A 19,838-nucleotide genomic window follows, 5' to 3' on the forward strand; every position below is an offset into this window, starting at 1 on the left:
AAGCACGGCACGGAGTAACCTCTGGGTACGGTCTCATTTTAAGAAAGGTCACAACTACACGTTTATAACAAGTTTAACATAGATTTAGATTTTTGCATAACAAATCTAAAAAGATTTATGTCAAAGAATGGGACCGGGGACCGGAGACTTCTGTTTTTTGGTTATCATTCAAATTCTTTTATATAGTGAGCCTGTATTTATTTGCAATTACGAGACCAAACCAAACCTTAAAAACCAAACAACCTCTACATTAAACCCTGGACTCGTGACCAATCAGCGTCTGACCTGGGGCCATGGGTGCTCTGGAAAGAGGACCAAGGAAGTGTGGTCCTCGCCCTGTGCTGGGTCCTCCTCAGGGAGCGTCGGAGGGTGCACAGGCTTGCTCTGACCCTAGGTGCAGCCTGACCTCTGACCCCTGCCTGCCCACCCCCAGCCCCACCCCCTCAGCAGGGAACTGTTCTCAGGTCTTCCAGGCGAACATCCTGAAAGACCCTACTGCCTACCCTCCCCAGAGAGAAAGGAAAGGAGGGGCTGTCGGCCCGGCCAAGGGCAGCTGTGTGAACTGCCCAGGAGCCACGCCCGTGGAGACTCTGGGCAGCAGGAGAGGTCGGAGAGTGGACGCCCTGGTGGGCCCCGGGGGGAGCAGAAGCGCGGAGCTGATGGGTGGGAGGTCAGGTCAGTGCTGGGAGCTTGCCTCGCTGCCCCGGGAGGTGGGAAGTGGAGTGTTTGTCGTCTTCTGCCTCGTCAGGGCTGTTTACCCTGTTGCCTGGGACTCAGAACTTCAGCAGGCGAACAGCTGAGAAGCCGGGTGACTAAGCTGCCCAGCACTGGCCATTCATCTCCAGGGCACCTCACACCCTCCGCTCTCCTCCCACCGCCTCCCCAGAGGGACAGCTGAGCCTTCTCCAATGGCCCAGGGAGGGAGCTGCAGCTGAGGAGGTGGGCACGTGGCCCTGGCATCCCGGTGGAAGACGACCCGGGCTGGCAAGAACCCCGTGCATGTTTTGGTCAGTGGGGGCTGACGAGGGTGGAGCTGGGTTATTCGACACGGTGTGTCTGAAGTTTGGGGTAATCCCTGCGGATAGTCCCCACTCTCCTGTCACCGGGGGCTGGGACCCTGGAGCTCTTAACATCCTGGCCCATATTTGAGCTGGGAAGCCGGGCTTGTTAACATCACAATTTGTGCTTCACCCCTTAAAGCCACAGGCTCCAGAGTTGATGTCCACTCTGCCCAGGGCCTGGTCTGGCTGCGTGGTGGTGCCTTTCCACCTGGGGGTCAGAAGATCCTTGACCAAAGCTGCTGGAAAGCAAGGTCCCTCTCTGGGCTAGTTCATCTCCCCTTGCCAACAGGCCCGGGAAACGGCCCACAAAAAGGTTTCTGATTTATGGCTTCGGGCCAGGGCTGGAGGCTCCCAGGCAGGGCACGCTGAGAGTCATGGAGGGGAGAAGGTGGCGGAGGGGCGGCAGGGCCAGCACCTCCCCGGTCTGTGGGCTGGTGTGTGACTGGGCAGGAGAGGCCTCAGTTCCAGGCCGGCTGTGTGGCTTCGGGCAGAAGGCACATGACTCTCTCTGGTCCCCAATTCCAGTACCGGGGAGATGAGAGAGTGGAGGGGAGATGAGAGAGTGGAGAGGCGACTCACGCCTCTGTCTCCGACCGAATTCCTGGGACCCTGGGTCCTGCTCCCCACCTTCCCTGAGAAGTGGTTCAAAGGTGGGCTCTGGTCAGACCAGCCGGGGTCTCTTGCTACGTCTCACTTCCCCATGCTGTCCACCTCCCAGGACCTGGGCGACAGGAGGCAGAGCAGACGCTGAACCAGACTGCACTTCCCACATGCGCGGCCTCCTCCGGGAGGCCCCTGTCAGCTGGAGGCTCCTGGTCCAGGTGTGGGGTGACCCCACCACGTGGTGGCCCCACTCTGTGGTTAGGGGTTTCAGCCCCACGTGAATAACGATCCGCCCGCCTCCTGGGGTTACTTGCCCCTGGCTTAGCCTCAGGAGTGGCCCAGGCTGCACACACTCTCTGGTTCCCTCTCAGGGACACAAACCCAGCGCGGGTCTGGGCTGGGACGTGTGACTGAAGCCCCATTAGCAAGTCAGACTCCAGACCACCCTGCGACTGTCCTTGAAGGGACGCAGGGGAGCGCAGCAGGGCACCTGGCTCGGCCTTCGGCCCGGAGCTCTGGCACTCTTTCTGGCGTACCTTCTTGACGGCGCACTGGAAGCCGGTCTGCTTGTCCTCCATCCTGTGCACCTCTCCGAAGGAGCCTCTGCCCAGGCAGGGCTGGCGCCTGGCCCAGTGGACCTCCTCCCGGTACTCGTAATCCACAGGTTTCAGTTTCTGGAATTGGCAGGAGAGAGGCCAGTCTCAGTGGCCAGGGCCGCGGAGTCACGGTGGGGAAGGCTCTGCGTCAGGTGGTCCTCGCCAGGCCACTGGGCTGAGCCCTCACTGCCACAGACACCGCTGCGCGGGGGGGCTGGGAGGGCGGGACCCAGGAGCGGGTTATGGGAATAAGGTGAAGGCAAAGGAGGCCCCCCCCCCCCACCGTGCTGCCTGAGGCTGACTGCTCCTCGTGATGAAAAGCCTCCCACACTTGTGGGTATGGGACAGAAGTGGAATTGGCAACTACTTGACAATGAAAAAATACCCCTCAGTAGCTAAAGGGAAGGAGAAAGGGAAGGGGCGGGCGCCGAGGGACAGTGTCTGAGGTGGATGGAATAAAGCTCGGAAGTAGAAGTGTGCAAAAGCCATTTAAAGTTCCAGACTTTTTTAACTAGAGAGAGAGAGAGCCAGAGGAGGAGAACTAGAGAAAAAGGGGGAAGAAGGAAGCAGTGAACAGGGGCACCGTCCCCCCGTTTCCTTATTGGGGTCACTGGGGAGGCTCTGAGGTTGGTACTTGCTCCTGTTTCTCGGTGTGTGTGATATTCGTGTAACACGCACACACTTTGGCAGTAATGAAGGAACCAGACAGAACTGAAAATAGAAATGGCTAAAAAGACAGGAAAGGGAGCCTGCAGTTTGAGTGGGGCATTACTGCCTGTCACCAACGACGCGTCATTTGCTACGATTCCATTTTTAACCACATGCATGAGTGATAGTGATAAAGAGAAAAATCATCCCCGTAAAGGGTGTGAACTTGACAGTGGGTCTGGCAGGTTCCCAGCGACGCCCCTTCTCCTCCCATAGCAAACCCCCGACGCCCAATTCCCACCTGCTGCCCTTGAGGCAGGACTTGGTGGTGGTGGTACATGTGCGTGTGTTTGGGGGATTATTTACCTCAGTGAGCAGGACCCCCTCGCTGTCTTCAGCTTTGGGGCTGCGCTCCAGGGGCCTGGAGCCCTGCGCCGTCCAGGTCTTGGCCAGGCTGGCCAGGCTGTGGGGCTGCCCGGAGCTCACGCTGCCTTGCAGGGCATGCACCAGGTACTCCTCCACAGAAAACTTCTCGTGAGAGCCGAGAGGCGGGCAGCTGGGCTCCAGGGGTGGGCCAGGCAGGGGCCTCTGACTGTCTACATAGGCCAGTTTGCCCAGGGCTGGGCCAGGCAGGGGCTGGTGGCTCTCCACACCGGCCAGCTTGCTCAGGAAGAAGGACTCTAGGCGGTGAGGTTTCCAGGGCTGGAGAGGGTGGAATGGGAAGGGGTGGGGAAGCCTGCTGTAGGGGAAGGGGTGAGCGGGCTGGGGCAGGGGGCCCACGTCCTGGGGGTGGTGGAGTTTCCACACGTGGCTGAGACACTGCAAGGGGCTGATCAGCTTGTGGAGCTCCGATCGAGGCAGCGCTGGACGCGGTCCCTCCCCGAGTTTCTTAAAACAGAGTTGGCCGAGGCCTGGCTCCTTCAGAGGCTTGGTGAACTGGGGGGCATTTCTAATATATGGGGTACCGCGTAGGGACTCGTCCTCCTGCGGGGAAAACACAGGCGTTAGGAGACAGGGCCCGGGCACAGGCGCTGTGGCCCGGGCCCGGGGATGACGGCGGGTCTCACCTGCACAGGGACCGTGCAGCTCTCCTGCTCGGGCGTTCTGGGAAGCGGTCTGGCCAAGGCCACTCCTGCCGGAGCCGGGGACTTGGAGCTCTTCTTCTTGCGTTTCTTCCGGGCTTTGCTGCGGCGCTTCCCTTTCCAACACACACGAGCCATTTTGCCCTCCGTTGCATGGGCCACATTGTTGGGGATCTGATCAAGGCTCTCAGACTGGCTGTCAAAGAGGCGACAGACAAGCATTTTGAGAGCGAGGAGGGGGGAAGACACAACCGCTTAGATCACTGTGGTGAGAGTCGTAGACAAATCCCAGCTTACTCGGTACCGGTGGGAAGATGGGAACATCCCTAAAACCCAGGAACCTCAGTCTCCTCATCTGTGAAATGGGTGCAGCATTTTCTGCCATGTAGGTGGAGAGGTTTAAAGAAATAGCTCATTTAAAAAGCCTACCTCGGTGCCTGGGCCCAAAGGGGAGCGTCCAGTGAGCAAGACTACGGTTGGGACAGCGTACTGCTCCTCCAGACACGCCCTACTCCCGCTCTCCAAGCTGGGCTGCCCCTGGAGGTCCCAGAAGGTGGCGTGTGACTCCGAGGGTCCCACTCCAAGGTGGGCATTCTTAGCTCTGACTGACCAGAGTTTGTTTCCGTCCCCTTCAGAAGAAGGGACGGTCGAGGTTGGTCACCTCTGGTACCTGGTGGCCATAGGGATGTGAGGAGCCACAGAAACAAAGACACTTGCCCGAGCGACCGGGCACTGGAGGAGCCTGGCCCGCTCTGACAGCCCGAGGCTCACCGCCGCCACGGGTGTCCCTCGGCTCTCACCCCTGCCCGGTCAGACCACGGCCTCGCCTGCCCTGCCATGGCCCCAGTCCTGGGAGGCTGCTAGAGGCCAACACACTTCTCTTGGGTAGCTGAAAGAAGCGGGTCCGTGGGAGACCGCCGGCCCTGGGCAAAAGGTACCTGGGGCAGCGTGCGGAACCTGACCGAACGCTGAGCGTTTCAGGTCTGAGGGTGGCAGCCCACCCCACAACTTTTTCTTTATCACCAGCAGTTTCCAAATTCCAATGATAAAAAAGTCCGACTCGCAGTAGAAGAGGAAGTTGTTTCCAGGTTTAACTTTCAGTTGCCAAAAGGCATCTCTGGGGACGGGGAGTCTGGGAACAGGCTGAGCCGCGCTCGGCCTCCTTCCGACAGGCCCACGGAGCCGTGAGTCTGTCTGTCCCGCCTGTGTGCAAACGCGCATCCCTCCCGGGGTGTGTCTCGCAGGAGAAAAGGCACAGTAGGCTTCTCCCACAGTTCGAGGGCCCCCTCTGGGCCTGCGCTCACAGTCACACGCCAGCGAAAAAGCGCCCCGTGTTCCCGGCACCCTCCCTAATTGATGGGAAACGAGGGGGAGCAGCGAGGACTCTGAGGGGAACAAAAATAAAACGTCAAGCTGATGTGACCCAGAGGCAGTCATCCACACACCGTGAAAAGCTTTTGAAAAGCTTATTTGGCCGAGAGAGCAGCTCAGCCAGGAAAGCCTGGGCGGGTTCCAGGGCTGGGCCACAGGTGCTGAGGGCGGGGGCCGGGGCCTGGGTGGGAGCGGCCAGGGCGGGCCACCGTGGGTGGGAGGACGCTGGCTCCGTGTGCCCTGCAAGCTCGCCTCCTTACCTGTACTGTTTCGACCCGGCGATGAAAATCCGTTCGGAAAAGGTGGGGCTGAACTCTTGGCTGTTCTCACCTTTGGAGTAAAGAAGAAGGCATTGGACAGGCAGGAGGGAGAAGGAGCGGGAATTCAGCACTCGGGAGAGAAGCGATTTGCAGCCGCCTGCCTGGGCCGCCCCTCCCCCGCCTCTGCAGGCCACCTCCCTGTGGTGGCCCACCTCCTCACCCACGCCGGCCATGCCGGCCCCTCTGGCGGGCTGTCTCACCCCACCCTCCCGGTCTGAAGGTCACGAGCACAGGGCATGCCTACAATGTGGGGTCGCAGGGCGCCCACCTCACTTCCTTCACTGTGAAGCTTCAGTGAGATGGTCCCTATGAAACCCTCAACACAGCGCTCGGCACATGCAACAGCTCAAAAAATATAAGCTGTTATTTATGTATTTACATATATGTGCATTATGTGCGTTTATGGGAGTCCTAGTACAGTCTGTCACTCGCTGCACTTCAATTCTTATTCTCTTATCTCCTCAAAAACTGGGCAGAAGGCAGCAGAAGACAAGAAGGGTGTATGTGGGCAAATGCCAGCGCAAGCTGCCTGCCTTGGCCCCCGGAAACCTAGTGGGCCGGGGAGGAGGGAGACTCCTGGCCCCCGCAGCCCTCCCGGGGGCCTCTCGGGCTCTGGGGGTGGCCCCCATTTCGAGCCCTTCCGAGGTGCTGTGAGCTGAGTGGACAGGGGTGCGGGAAGGCCCAGGCCAGGCCCCCACCGCCCCGCAGCAGCCTGCCACCCATCAGCTCGCCCAGCAGGCCCCGAGCAGGTGTTCGTTCTCTGGGGTGGGGCCGCCGGGAGGTGGAAGAGAACCAAGCCCCACAGGGGCTTTCCAGGAGACCTGGCCTTTCCTGTCGGGGCCTCTCCTGGGATGCTCGGGCTGCCTGAGGCCACGGAGAAGGCTAGGGGCCTGCTCGATGATCCAGCAGCGAGTCCCCCGGGCCTGTGAAGCCCCCTACTTCCTCCGCCCAGCCCTCTTCCCTGCTCTGGTCACAGTGGGCAAAAGCCCCCACTGGCCGCTTCTCCCTTCTTCGGTCCCACTCCCCAGTGCCGTTATAGCTCCCACCCCGCGCTCGTCCTTGGCTTAACCCCCAGCTGCGTCCTGTGAGAATCACACAGAGCGGCCAGTGGTCTGATCTCCCTCTTGCGTAGGGGTCCCCGAACCTCACCTGTGCCATCCACCCTTGCACAAAGACTGCACCCACTTGCAGGCCGCCCCCCCCTCCACCAACCCCACCCCAGCCGGGCCCCCTTACACTCGGCCTGGGCAATGATGGAGATGGCGGCCGGCCCTCCCTTGGAGCCTTCTTTGGCTGTGCCTTTGGTGATCACGTCGTTCAGGATCTCCCACTTCCCGCAGAACACGGGGCTCTTCTCCACGGCCTCGAGCTTGTGGACAGGGCTCTGCTGCTTCCCTGGGGCCTGGGTCTTTTCCTTGGCTTTGGCGGGCTCCTTCTGCCCAACCGCGGAGCCAGGAGCGCCTGGGCAGGCCACCTCCATCACTGCCATCTCCCAGGCTCACGCTTGCCCTGTGGGAGGGACCAAGCACAGAGCAGGTCACTCACCCCAAGGGGCCCAGGGCCCGCTTGGCTTGCAGGATAAAAGTGGGGGACATCGGGCTCAGCCTGTTTACGCCACACATATTTATCCTTCAAATGTTCCAAGTGGCAAAGAAGTCCACCCGCCGCACATCTACACGGCCCCGTGGGCTGTGAGCCCCTGGCCCGACGGCACACCTCCCTCCCCAAACAGACCCTTCCCCGCTGCCCAGAGGGGGCTTCCAGGCCACCTCCTCCGGCAGCCGTGGCACTGACACCTGGGTTGGTTCTCTCTTGCCTGGTTCGCCTGTTTGTTTTATGGCCAAGTTTGCTTCCCCAGAAGAGGGTGGTGGATCCTGTATTCCAAAACCATTAGTCACAGCACTGACTGTCCCAGCCTTGTCTCCTTAGGGGACATGTCCCCACTGTCCACAGTGGCTCCAGCAGGAGAAGAGAGGTTTTGTTCCCCAGCAGGAGGCAGGTATATGTGTGTGCGTGCATATGTGTGTGTGCACGTATATATGTACATATATGAAATCTAACGAAGTCCAAGAACCAGCAAGCGGCAGCACCAGCACTCGGCTCCTGTCCCAGGAAGCATCTGTTGGTGGCCCTCAGAAGGACCCGAGCAGAAGGACCAGGCTTCCTTCTGCGTGGTCCAGCCTCATTTGCTGGAAACCTCTCCTAGGTTTCATTTTTCTCTCGGGCAACAGTAGTGGTGGAATTTCTATGAGCCTCCAGCGCCAACCTGCACCTCTAGAAATAGGAGGACAGAGCCCGAGAATTCACCTCTCTCTGGGCTCCATCCCCGCCAGCCCTGTGTGTCACCAGGAGCTGCAGGGTAGCCCCGTGTGGTGACAATCTGTGCCAACAGTGTGTGGATGGGAAGGGCCACGCGGTGGAACGGCAGCGGCCTGAGACTGTGACCCTCTGGGAACCTTTTCAGAGACTGAGACCGTGAACTCCCAAAAGCCTGAGAAGGCACCAAATGCAAACAGGTCTTTCCTAAGGGCTCTCTGGCCCTGGCCAGTGTGGCTCGATTGGCTGGAGCACTGTATCATGTCCCAAAGGTCACAGGTTCAATTCCTCACCGAGGTACATACCTAGGTGGTGGCTTTGGTCCCTGGGTCCCTGGGATCTCAGGTGTGGACAGGAGGAAAATGATTGATATTTCTCTCTCCCTTTCCCTTCCCTTCTCTCTTAAATCAATGGATGTATCTGCCGGCAATGATTTAAAAAATGTGCTCTCTCTGGTGGCAGTCTGGTCTTAGAGCTGTTACTAACAGCTGTAGCTACACTCATCCGGAATCACAGGTCACGCCCCCGTGTGCTGGTGGGCGGGAAAGGCAGACCATGTGAATGCAGCCAAACCTCTGCCGCCTCTGGCCCCTCCTCCTGTCAAGTTTAAATGAGACAGTGGGAAGCTGGGACACATTAGGCTGAAACCTTCCTACTGACTCTGCCTCACCAAGGCGGCTATGAGAGACTGAGCCAGTCTGGGGGGTGGCGGGGGATGAGGGCGCCGGGTGTGCTGGTCTCGACTGCTGTGGTCCTTACAGCTGGGCTGCGAGGGCCTTCTCACTTGGAACTCAGAGGGGCTCCGGCTTTCAGCGAGAGTGCCTGGGTTTGGTCCCGGGGGCTCGGGGCTAAGGAGGCTCTGTGGGTGACCTCACTGTTACTTGATGACCCTAAGAAGTCGGGGGAGTGTTCCGACTTCAGTTAGATGAACACCCTCCAAGGCAGGCTGGTTTCCTTGTAACCATCGTTCTCCCCGCCCCACACCTCTGCCCTTCCCAGGTTCTTTACCAGGGGAGCCGAGATCTTACAAACAGACCAAACCTCCAAGCCCATCAGCCTGAGAGGTCTGCTTACAGGAGCCTGCACGTGACTCTAATGTCCTCACTTTCGCTTGAAGAAACTGAGGCCTAATTTGGCAGTGACTTGCCCCAGGTCACCCAGACCTAGGCAGGGCAGGGCCGGGACCTAGAACCCCAGCTCTTGGCTGTGTGGCCTGCTCCCCAAGTATCTTGGTAGCAGGCAAATGCAAGGGGGGAGCTCATAGTCCTCCCTGGCCAGAGGGCTCCTGAGGGCACAGCAGGGCGCAGACGAAACAACTGAGGTTGACTGAGTGAAGGAAGCAGTAGTAAGCTTCCGGACAGGATGATCCTGAGCCTGGGGGTGGAGAGAGAGTTCCATCGGACGGGGGAGAGAAACGAGGCCAGATGGTCAGCGGTGGTTCCGAGGGCGCCCAGCTGTTCAGGGTCTGGCTGTGCTGGGCTCCCACAGGCGTCTGCTGGACGCGGCTCACCCTGAGCGAGAGCTCCACTGGAGAGGCTGTGAGGGACCCTCTCACCCCCAGCAGCTGCCCTGTCTCCTTAGTGATTAGGTGGGCCACTGGCCAGGGTCCCTGACGCTCCCTCCATGAGCATGTCAGCTCCCCAGCCCCGGAGAAGCCCAGGCGGAGGCAGCCGAGCTCAGGGCCTCTGCAGTTAGTTCCCCAGTGACTCATCCAACAGGCTGGCAGGCAGAGAGAGAGGAACAAGAAGGCTGTTGAAAAGCTAAGCCAGCAGCTGGCAGCTGAATCTGTGAAGGGCACAGGGAAAACGGCCTGACCCTCACCTCCCAGGGGCACGAAATCACGGTCCGGGGACTGGAGAGCTTTGCCCGTGGCTGGCTTTCCTGGGCCACATGACCATGACTCAGGCCCTCATCGACAGACTCCAAGTTCAAGAGGCTATTCTCGGGACACTCTGGCCTCACAGCAATTCTTTCACTCACTCACACACACACACACACACACACTCTCTCTCTCTCTCTCTCTCTCTCTCTCTCTCTCTTACTTGCTCCTTCCCTCCTCCCCTGCTTCTATTTCCCACTTCTATACCGGTTCTGATCTACAAAAGCAGGTTCTGCATTACTTGTGGAACTGATGGCCAGGGGGCCTTCCCAGCCCTGGGTTTTGGTCCCTGGCTTGTCACCCCAGCTCACAGACCCGCAGCTCTGTGGCCTCCTCTCTCCTGCAGCTTGTGGAGAGTGAGGACTAAGTGGGAGCCAGTTATATCTCTGCCTTTGAAGGCAGATCAAAATCCCCATCCATTGCTCAGCCTGGACTCTCTCCCTGGCCCCACTCACGCCTTGAATGCCCTCAGGCCCCTGCTCCGTCAGAACCAAGGACGTATGTGAGCAGCAGCAATGACCAGATCCACTCAGACCAGGAGGGCTTGAAAACAAAAGTGGAAGGGAAAGGGGTGGCATTCACTCAGTGTTTATTCTCCTGGGGCCTGATGCAGGTACATTGCCTGTTTTCTCTGCCGTGGTGCCTCGATGGGCCCCTGGGAAAGCCTGGGGGTCAGAAGCCTGGGATGGGACCAGACCGACCCTTGAGCGGGTCTGTATGACAGGCTTGCCGTGGACAAGGTTCCTGGACCCTGAGACTCAAACTTGGCTCCCTCACGGGGTGGCCAAGTCTTCTAGCCTAGAGGTGGAGTCCCTAGTGTGGGTTCGAAGAGGGCTTCAGGATGGTCTGTGAACCCCATAACTACACAGAGTTTTAGTGTTTTTCCAGGGAAGAGGTCCATAGCTTCTGTCACAATCCGTAAGGGTCTGACATTCCGCAGAAGGCTGCTGTAGTCCCCCGAAGGATCGAGGGCTAGATGCCCGATGCCGGCTCTGCTCTCCCGCCCCGAGGAGGCGGGCACGCAGCTATGGCAGCAGTTTCCAACCCGCCTGTGGGTTAGGATAACCAGAGGCGCCTGAAAAGGCCCTTGCCCTGGACGCACTGGATCTGCCACTGGGCACTAGGCCCAGAATCTGCTCTTTTCACAAGTGGTCTGGGTGATTCTGATTCCAAGGGGTCAGGGATTCATGAACATTTTACCCCTCTCTGTACTGTAAGGCTGCGCTGTCCAATATGGCAGCCACTAGCCGCATGGAGTTGTTTACCCTTAAATTTATGAAAATTAAAGAAAATGTAAGAATCTGTTACCGTAGCTACTCTGTTGGACAGTGCAGCTGGGGAATATGTCCATCTCTATAGAAAGTTCTACTGGAAGTTCTGCTCTAAGGCTACGGAATCAGTGTTTTCTTGACAGAAAAATGTCCATTCCTAGGTTTCTGAGACAGGAATGGGGTTTGGATTCAATGCATTTTTAATTAACTAGAGGGCATGAAAATAATGTTTTAAACATGATCTTCAGTGTCGAGAACCTCTCTGAAACGTATCACGTTTCACTTCTCTGTTGTAGTACGTATGGTAAAAACACCAGACTAGGAACCAGGAGGCAAGAGTTTTAGCCTTGGCAAGTTTAAACGAAAAAACAAACAAAAACCAAAACCAAACAAACAAACCAACAAGCCAGTGGGACCCTTTTTGTCGAATGAAATCGTACCTCAACTCCAGACACACAGAAGAGCTAGAAGCACGCAACTGACACGTAACTCACAGTGGGACTGGCCGCTCTGCTACAGAAGGTGGGCAAGGCTCCTACCTCCTTGGCTTCCCTTCCCCCACCCTGGCCCTCTGTGGACTCCTAGGTTTCCAAGGAAAGGAGTTTGCAAACCAGAGGCCTAGGAAATCTTCCGAGGTTCCTTCTAGGTCTCCAAATGCCACCGGTTTGTCACCTCAAATATTTGAGGGCCAGATGACTCTAATTCAGAATGATAATTGTCCATATTTACTGAGCACCTACCGTTATTAATTTCCTTTTCTGAAGTGAAGACCGAGAAGCTCAGGGAAGCTCAGCGACCCACCAAAACAGTCACACAGTCGCACAGTCACCAGGGGCAGAGGCCTGACCCCACGCTGCTGCACCCCCAGCCTGCACACCGACCCTCGGGAGGCCCCCAGTTTCTTCTCTTCGAGTCTTTGGAGTACTTTTGAGGACTCAGTGAGGTAGAGTACAGAGATGCCGATCGGTGTGCCTGGCCAGTACGAAATGCTAAATGGAAGTTTACCCCCTTCACCAGGCCCATAAAAGCCACCACCGAGACAAGGGGACTTCTCTGTTTCCTACAGTCCAGGGTGGAGGCTTGCTGACACCATTTAACATGATGTGAAGGAGACATACAGAGAGATATTTTTATCTCCTTGTGAAGGAGATAAAAATCTCCACCTCACAAGGTCATCATGAAAATGTCCACTGAGGGGCCAGGGCAGACCAGGGCAAATCCCTCTCATGACTATTTCATCTGGAAGTAAAATCTGTCCTTCTCTGAATGCCCAGAGGGGACAAATAGCAGAAGTAGAATGACTCAACTTCCTTAATAAGATATTAGTTGAAAACCATTCTTATTCTGCGCTTCCTCTTTTAAGCCCCAGCTCGCCTGGCCACTAGGCCACACTGGGCCAGCCTCTGCCTATCAAGGACGAGGGGCTGTTCAGGAAGGGAAACCAAGGGCCGGACCCAGGCAGAGTGAGCTGGCCTGGCAGAGCAGTCATCTGGCCAGGCAGACGCAGAGATCCCCAGGCAGGCCCAGCCCCGGCTCCCTTTCGGCCCCGCCTGCCCTCCCCAATCCCTTTCCCCAGCTTCCGTTCCAGCCAGGCTGCTCCTTTCACGGGTCCTCACAGTGCAGCAATGGGCGAGCCTCAGGCTCCTGACCTCTGCTCACCCCGTGGCTCCCACAGAGAATGCCTTCTTGCGTTACCACTATCTGTCTGGATCTCACCTGTGTCTTACAACCTGTCTCGTCGACGAAGCCCTTTATGGTGGGCCCTGCATTCACTCAGCCAGTGTTCAGTGAGTGTCTGCTGAGGGCCAGGCAGGGTAACAACCTCAACCAGCCACCAGACGCCTTCCGTGTGCGGGGCATGTGCCTGGTGCTTCACCGCCATTGCTGATGAACCTCCCAGCAGCCTGGTGAGGGTGGTGATATTATTCCCACTTGAGAGGTGAAGAAACTAAGTTTCCAAGCTATAAGTTACCCACAGAAGTAAATGAAGCCCATTTATACAACGAGAGAGCCTAACCTGGGGTTAGGGCTAAAGCTAGGACATGCCTGGCCCTTTCCCCTGGGACTCAAGGATCCTCAGTTCCTTCCTAGAGTCAAAGCTGGCTGGCAGAGGTACCTGGAACAACTGGGGACTGAGCAGTATTACTACCCATGTGGCTATTACTACCCTCCTTTTACCCATAGAATCTACCTACCGCTCGTAACAGTCTCTTAGCCTGCAGACACGCGAGAATTGAAAATGAGGGCTTTCACCGGAAAGGGCCGAATTGGCCCCAAATCGGTCAGATTGCTAGTTGGCTTACGATAGCTCCTGTTCCTGGGTGTTACCATTTTTACCTGAATTAGCTTTACCAGGTCATTGCATTTTCCTAAAACAATCAAAAAGAAACTCATACACACGTACAAACAGGAGTTCCAGGAAAGATGGCGCTACCTTCGTCGAAAGAATCACTGAAAATGTCATCCCAATAAATTCAAGAAAAAAGTTAAAAAAAGAAAAGAAGAGGAAAGAAAAGAAAAGAAAAGAAAAGAAAAGAAAAGAAAAGAAAGAACCTCTGAAGGACGTGCTTTGACAAACAGAAAAGTAAACCAGAGAAGAAATGGACGCAAGAAACAATGGCAGGCTCAGGAATCAATCCGATACGCAGGCCAGTTTAATTAACAATCGAATGTTTAAACAAATTAGTTTGAACTGTTTTAAAACAGTAAGTTCCAGACCACATAAGTAAGGAAGAAGGGTGGAATGGGTTGTTCCATGGGTGAAGAGTGGTGAGAGCCTTGTCTCTAGGTGGAATTTGCATATCAAAATGTTTCTACCTCGTTAGAAAAAAATCATAGTTAGATACATATGTTAAAATGTAAGAGTAACTGTGTGAATAGAAATTCAATTCAGAGTTTCCAAACCAGAAGGGTGATGAAGGAAAAACAGAAAGCTTGATCGCTCTAACAAAGGTAAGGAGAGAAAGAAAAAAGAAGCAAAGAAAAAGAGTGTGTATGAAAGGCAACACAAGTTGAGGCGGCGCAGATCAGCTGAAATAGTAATATATCGTGGATCGCAACAGACAGGAGTAGGGTAAGCCCGTCTATCAAAACCGACCATCAGCTGGGATTTCAGAAGATCCAGCTAGTGGTGACTACAAGAGACAAAACACAATTATACAGAAAGGCTGAAAATAGAAGCTGGAAAGAGATATCCGGGCCAATACAAAAAATGCAATATTGATATCAGGCAAAATACTTAAGACAAAGAGATGTAACAATCACTTATATGCACACCCAATGAAGAGCCTCAAAACCCAGAGACTGGTGTCGGTCTGAGGCTCCATGGATGAGCGAGGTCTTGGCTTCAGAGTGTCCTATCAGGGGGCAGAGACCTGCAGGGTCTCGTAACACAGCCTTCTTTGGGCACCCACTGGGTCTGCTGGGGCCGGGCCCTGTGCAGGGCCCTGGAGTACACGGAGGAAGAAGACGCAGGCCCTTGAGAAGCTTACAGTGTGCTGGGGGGACAGAGACAAGTAGACAGTTACAGCACAGTGTAGCAACGCACTGACAGATACAGGCACACAGCAGACGCAGTGGGAACACACACCCTGGCCAGCCCGTGGATGTCACCTTAAAGCAGCCGATGCCCATGCTGAGTCTCGAGGGTGAGCAAAAACTTCCCAGGAAAAAGGAGAGGTATTTCTGGGAGAGAGAATGGCCGGCGTTAAGGCACAGAGTGAGTGTGCACAGCAATCACTAACAGCTCCAAGTTGCTGCTGGGCAGCTGGGGTCAGGAAGCTGCAGAGATGAGGCTGCAGATGGGGTTGGCGGACCAGATAATGAAAGTGTGCTTGGTCCTGATACACCCGCAGGGGTTAAGTTCTCAGGAGAGAGACGGGGTATAATTCAGGGGCAGATTTCAGATGGAGGAGCCTGTGGGGTAGGGGCAATGGTGGGTGGTGAGTCATTAAGTGAAAACCCTGCCACTGGGACAGAATCCCACCTCCCTGGCCGGGCTGGCAATATCGAAAGCGATGGGCATCCAGGAGGCTTAAGTCTTTCTCTCAGGTGGAGAGACCCAGTGGGCACTGGGACCCAGAGGCAGACGCCGAGGAAGGAGCACTCCATGAAACCCAGCTCCAGGAATCAAAAAACCCGCCTCACTTGCCAGCTCCAGGCCTGTCTCCCAGGAGAGCGATTTTTGCATAAGCGTTTCCCATTAAGGAGGCTATGAAATGTGAGTGTGCATTCATCATTAAGATCCTCCAGATCAATTGTGAAAGAGAAAACGCCATGCCCACAAAAACGCAGTCTCGCTGCCCATTCCATAGGTGGAACTGCCCGGTAACTGAAATGTACGGGAAGACATTTCTGAGCTGGCTTCAATCCCCATCGGGCCTGTCAACATGGGCCAGCCCCACACTCGCAGGGATACTGTGGTCGATGGGCCCCTTCAAATGATGAAGGCAGTCACCTGACATCTATTAGCCCAGGTTTTACCCACTTCCAGCTTCTCCCCCACACCCTCCCAACCAGCACGGGTGCTGAGCTAATCTAAAAACATCATGTCCTGAAGATACCTGGAGCTCAAAGACATCCATCGATTCTGCACTGCTCACGGGCTCAGTCCCAACTCTGTGGTCTATAATGCCTGACCGCTCTCTCCCTAAACACGAGGTTTGGCTCTGGCCACTGTGATCTTTTCACACCCTGCTAGCAACTCAAATCTACAGGGCTCTAGAGGAGCGAGCCACATTCTGTGTGGGCCACCCTGCCCGCCCTGCTCGTCCTCCGCAAGCGAAGCTGAGGCCTTCCACCACCAGGAAGTCCTCCCACAGCTCCACTGCACGGGCTCCTTTTCAACTGCGTACAGCACTGGGTGTCCTCGCTTTTCTCACCCTCACCCTGGCCCTTAATCACACCCTTCCTCCCTTTAATCCTCACACAAAATAATGTAGATGAAAGAGCTCTGGAGAAGGTAAGGCTTTAGGCCAAGAGATCGCCATTTCTGTGTGCACAACTCAGTTCTGCAATCCGGGTCTGGAGCAAACAGTGATACGGAAAAAGATGCACGGAGATGTTCAGTGTTTTTGTATAATGATAAAAATCTGGGAAAAAATGTGTAATTTTAGGGGAAGGATAATTATTAAGTAAATCCTGGTACATCCATTAAAACTGCTTATGAATAATTTCTAACTATGCGGAGAAAGGCTAATTGGGTACCACGTTAACAGGAAAAGGGTGCAGAATTATAACTCAAGGGTGACCCCGACCCACCACGGTACCTGGTGACACTCGTCTCTTGGAGGTGTTTGTCGTTCTTTAGACTTTTACATTTTTTCACATTTTTGTTTCAGTGAGCATGTATTCTCTTTCTAAATGTTCATTTTTTTCCCCACAGATGTTTCCAAGTGGCTCAGAAATACAAAAAGGATAGACAGCGACAAGCGTAAGTTCTTTCAACCCTTCTTCCATCCGTTACCAGATTCTTGAAAACATATTTCTCCAGAGAAGTTCTCTGAATGTTACTTTTATAGTGAAAAAAAAATCTGCAACTAAAAAAGGGGACTGACTCTAAGTATGGGATGAAGATGTAGGAGGCGCTGGTCCACCTTTGTGAACGGGGCTTAATAAGCAGGTGATGGCGGTGCCCGTGTCCCCGCCACTCACACAGGAAGCCTCACCAGAATCGCTGGGGCTGGCTAATGAGATCTGGCAGCAGGGCCACTAAAACAGAAGGCTGAGGACCAATGAGCAAGCTCATTCCTCTGGCTCTGGCTGTCATTTCACCACCTTTCTTGTTCTCCTCTGGGGATGGCGGGTCTGATCAGTTATGACTCAAAGAGGAGGAAGGTGGTCCGAGGTGGCCCTGTCAGCTTGATGCTGATGGCCACTGCCTCCCTGCTGTTACTGAGCACCACCCGCTGACGCGTGCACACAGTGGTGATGGGCCTGGGCTAGTGCCGGGCAGCAGAAATGCTGGTGGGCAAGCCTGGCCCCATAAAGAGTGGGAGACAGCGGAACTGGACCCGAGAGAAGACCACCCACTCCGCCCTGGATGCTCACGTCAACAGATGGGATCCGAGGGCTGATCCCATTGGGAAAACCGGAAGGGGCAGGCTTCTCTGGCTAGTCTCGCCTTCCTTCCTTACATACTAGCTGACCCTGCTTTTAAACAAACCTTTGTTTTCAAACAGAAAAGTAACACCTGCTCATTGTAAAGATTTAAACAATACAAAAGTAGACAGAGAAAAAAAAATCCTTGCATTGCCCCCTCCTCCCCACAACGTAGGACACACTAAGGTTTGGTGCGAATCTTTTAGTTCCATTACTATACATATACAAACATGTAATGTGTGTGTATATATATATATATCTATACACACACACAAACATATAATCTTATAAATGCAAGATTATGCATACATAATATTCTACAGTTCCAGGTGGTAAATTCCTGGAATCGAAATTTCTGGGTGACCCTTTTCTCAGTGGGTTCTCTCTCCTCTCCTCTTTCCATATGTTGGGGTGTAGGCAGCATGCATCCATCAAGGGTAGGAGGTCCCCAAACATTATATCGGTTATTTGCTAGAAAGACATCCTTGCCCTCCAGGTGCTTACAGTCCACTTGGGGGAAATGGGTGGATGGATAAATAAGTGATAAAGAAATCACAAAATGGCCTTGGGATGAGAGGACCCCCGGAGTCATTTATTCCAACACAGCACTGAATAATCCTGAGGGATGGCCATCCGGCTACACAACGGGACGGGCCCAAAGTCAAAAGATCCCGTCCGAATCTTAGTCTCTCAACACTCTGATGCGTGACCGCAGGCATGTCAGTAACCTGAGACCCAGCTGTCTCATCTGCTAAACGGGGACCCTGAAACCTACACAAAAGCATTTAGTAGGACAATTACATGTAAGAAACAATGTTCACGTGCCCAGTGCAGTGCCTGGCACGTACACAGTGGGCACCCTGTACACATCAGCAGAACCTCTGGGGAGGCGGAAGCTGTCCTCAGATGAGCAGCCCTTCGAAAGCCCTCACCTTTGCAAAGCTGAAACGCACCTCCCCCAGCTTCCAGCCGGCGGCCCTTGTGTCAGAAGGAAGATCTGGACCAAACACTCTCGAAGCAGGAGGCGAGAAACCCAAGAGCAGAGGAAGAAATGGCTAGGAAGAAAAGGACAACCCAGGGAGGAGAATGTTCTTTGACAAACACTGCACACGCCACCAGCTTCTCTGGCCACTGGCAGTGCCTCAGCTCTCCTGGGCTGAGGAATGACTTGTGGCACATGATGAACTGGGACCTAGAATTCCTTGGCAGCTAGCACTGAAATTAGTTGTCCTGTGCACATCTGTGGGTGTTTTTGGCCATCCGCTGCTCCGTGTATACACAATTACATGCTGGTTATCAATAATAATAAAACTAATAATGACAGCTAATATTGCTTGCTATGAATTAGGTCATACATGCATTATTTCTTGAATCCTCACAAGTCTGTGGACAAGGCACGAATATTAATTCCCTCGATACCGAGGAAAACGCTGAGGCTCCGTAGGTTAAGTAATTTGTCTAAGATCACAATGCAAGGAAGTGCCAGACGCAGGAATTGCACACGGGACTCTCGTGTTAAAACTCATACTCTCAGCTATGGTGCTGTATCCACTTTCGAATGATCTAAGTCTTAAAAATTGGGACCCGATGCAGACTCTGCCAAAAGCCAAAGGTTTATTAGTGAGAAACCCAGAGACTGACCCAAGAGGAAGCATCTTAATCAGGAAGCATCAACGCAGCCAGCCTGTGTTCTGGGAAAAGCAACTTAAGATGGCACGGAGGAGCAAAGGCTCGGGGCCGGACAGGCAGCGGGCCTCCGTTCGCAGGCAAGCCTCTGGTTCCCAGGCCAGCACTCAGTCTGCTGAGCCCCACCAGCCATGGCGGGGTTTTCTTCTTCTTGTTCTTTTTTTAATAGCAAAGCCTTGAGTATCAGCTACTATCTTCATAAACACGGTCAGTACCTGATTTGGGCGTCATATAAGCTTTAAAAGAAAAGCTTGACAATAGTGTTTTTAATTTAACTTTTAATCCTTTGCACAGGAGAGCCAAGAGCACCTAGAAAAAGATGCCGCCGGGACATCACGGGTCCACAGAGACCGTTGCGCAGCTGGTGTGCAGGAGAACGGGGTGCACGCAGCGTGAAAGAAAAAGTCCAAGCACAGATGCACTTCATTTCGTATGACAAGCAACAAAGAATTTTTCGTGTATGTTATACAAAAACTGTCAAGTGTCGCTGAAATCTATCGATTGGGGCTTTTCGTGTAACTGAATATCCTGGGCTGCGGTGTGTACTGGTCATTAATGACCAGTTTCCCAAGATGACAGTGGCAGAAACTGCCCTGGACGTGACATAAAGTTAGCCAGACACAACCAGCCTTCTTCGATGAGTCAAAACGCACTTCTGGATGGCGCCCGCCTGCAGTCAACATTACGCGCAGTGTTCGGTTGTGAAAATCGCTCTCCTTATGGAACCTTTCCAACTGGCTTCTGAGCAAGGAGCAGCTCCCCGGGGCTACGGCCGTGGCAACACAACCACTCCCCTCCACTCCCCATTCGCAACTCTGGTTTTCCCAGGTGGGACCGGCTTAAAGCACAGTTTCCCTGTATTCAGAGAAGATGGAGAGAGACAGGCCCAGCCTTCCTGTAAGGGAG

At 54.6% G+C, this 19,838-nt stretch overlaps 1 protein-coding gene across 3 annotated transcripts in view; it reads right to left on the bottom strand.

Annotated features, from left to right (window-relative positions):
- The window catches only part of MAP3K14 (mitogen-activated protein kinase kinase kinase 14), a 38,219-nt gene that overhangs the window by 10,117 nt on the left and 8,264 nt on the right, over positions 1-19,838 (bottom strand). For 2 of the 3 annotated variants that reach the window (XM_037162130.2, XM_037162132.2), the window contains exons 2-6: positions 6,918-7,190; positions 5,622-5,691; positions 3,976-4,186; positions 3,275-3,892; positions 2,201-2,338 (exon numbers count right to left, since the gene is read on the bottom strand). In XM_037162130.2, the coding sequence (XP_037018025.2) occupies positions 2,201-2,338; positions 3,275-3,892; positions 3,976-4,186; positions 5,622-5,691; positions 6,918-7,170 (1,290 nt within the window). In that variant the 5' untranslated portion in view covers positions 7,171-7,190. Of the gene's footprint in view, positions 1-2,200; positions 2,339-3,274; positions 3,893-3,975; positions 4,187-5,621; positions 5,692-6,917; positions 7,191-7,726; positions 7,956-19,838 lie in introns of all 3 variants that reach the window. The other variant, XM_037162131.2, reaches the window with a different exon arrangement.

The sequence above is a fragment of the Artibeus jamaicensis genome, unplaced genomic scaffold (genome assembly GCF_021234435.1).
Source record: "Artibeus jamaicensis isolate MK-2021 breed Jamaican fruit bat unplaced genomic scaffold, CSHL_Jam_final contig_2259, whole genome shotgun sequence".
Lineage (NCBI taxonomy): Eukaryota > Metazoa > Chordata > Mammalia > Chiroptera > Phyllostomidae > Artibeus > Artibeus jamaicensis.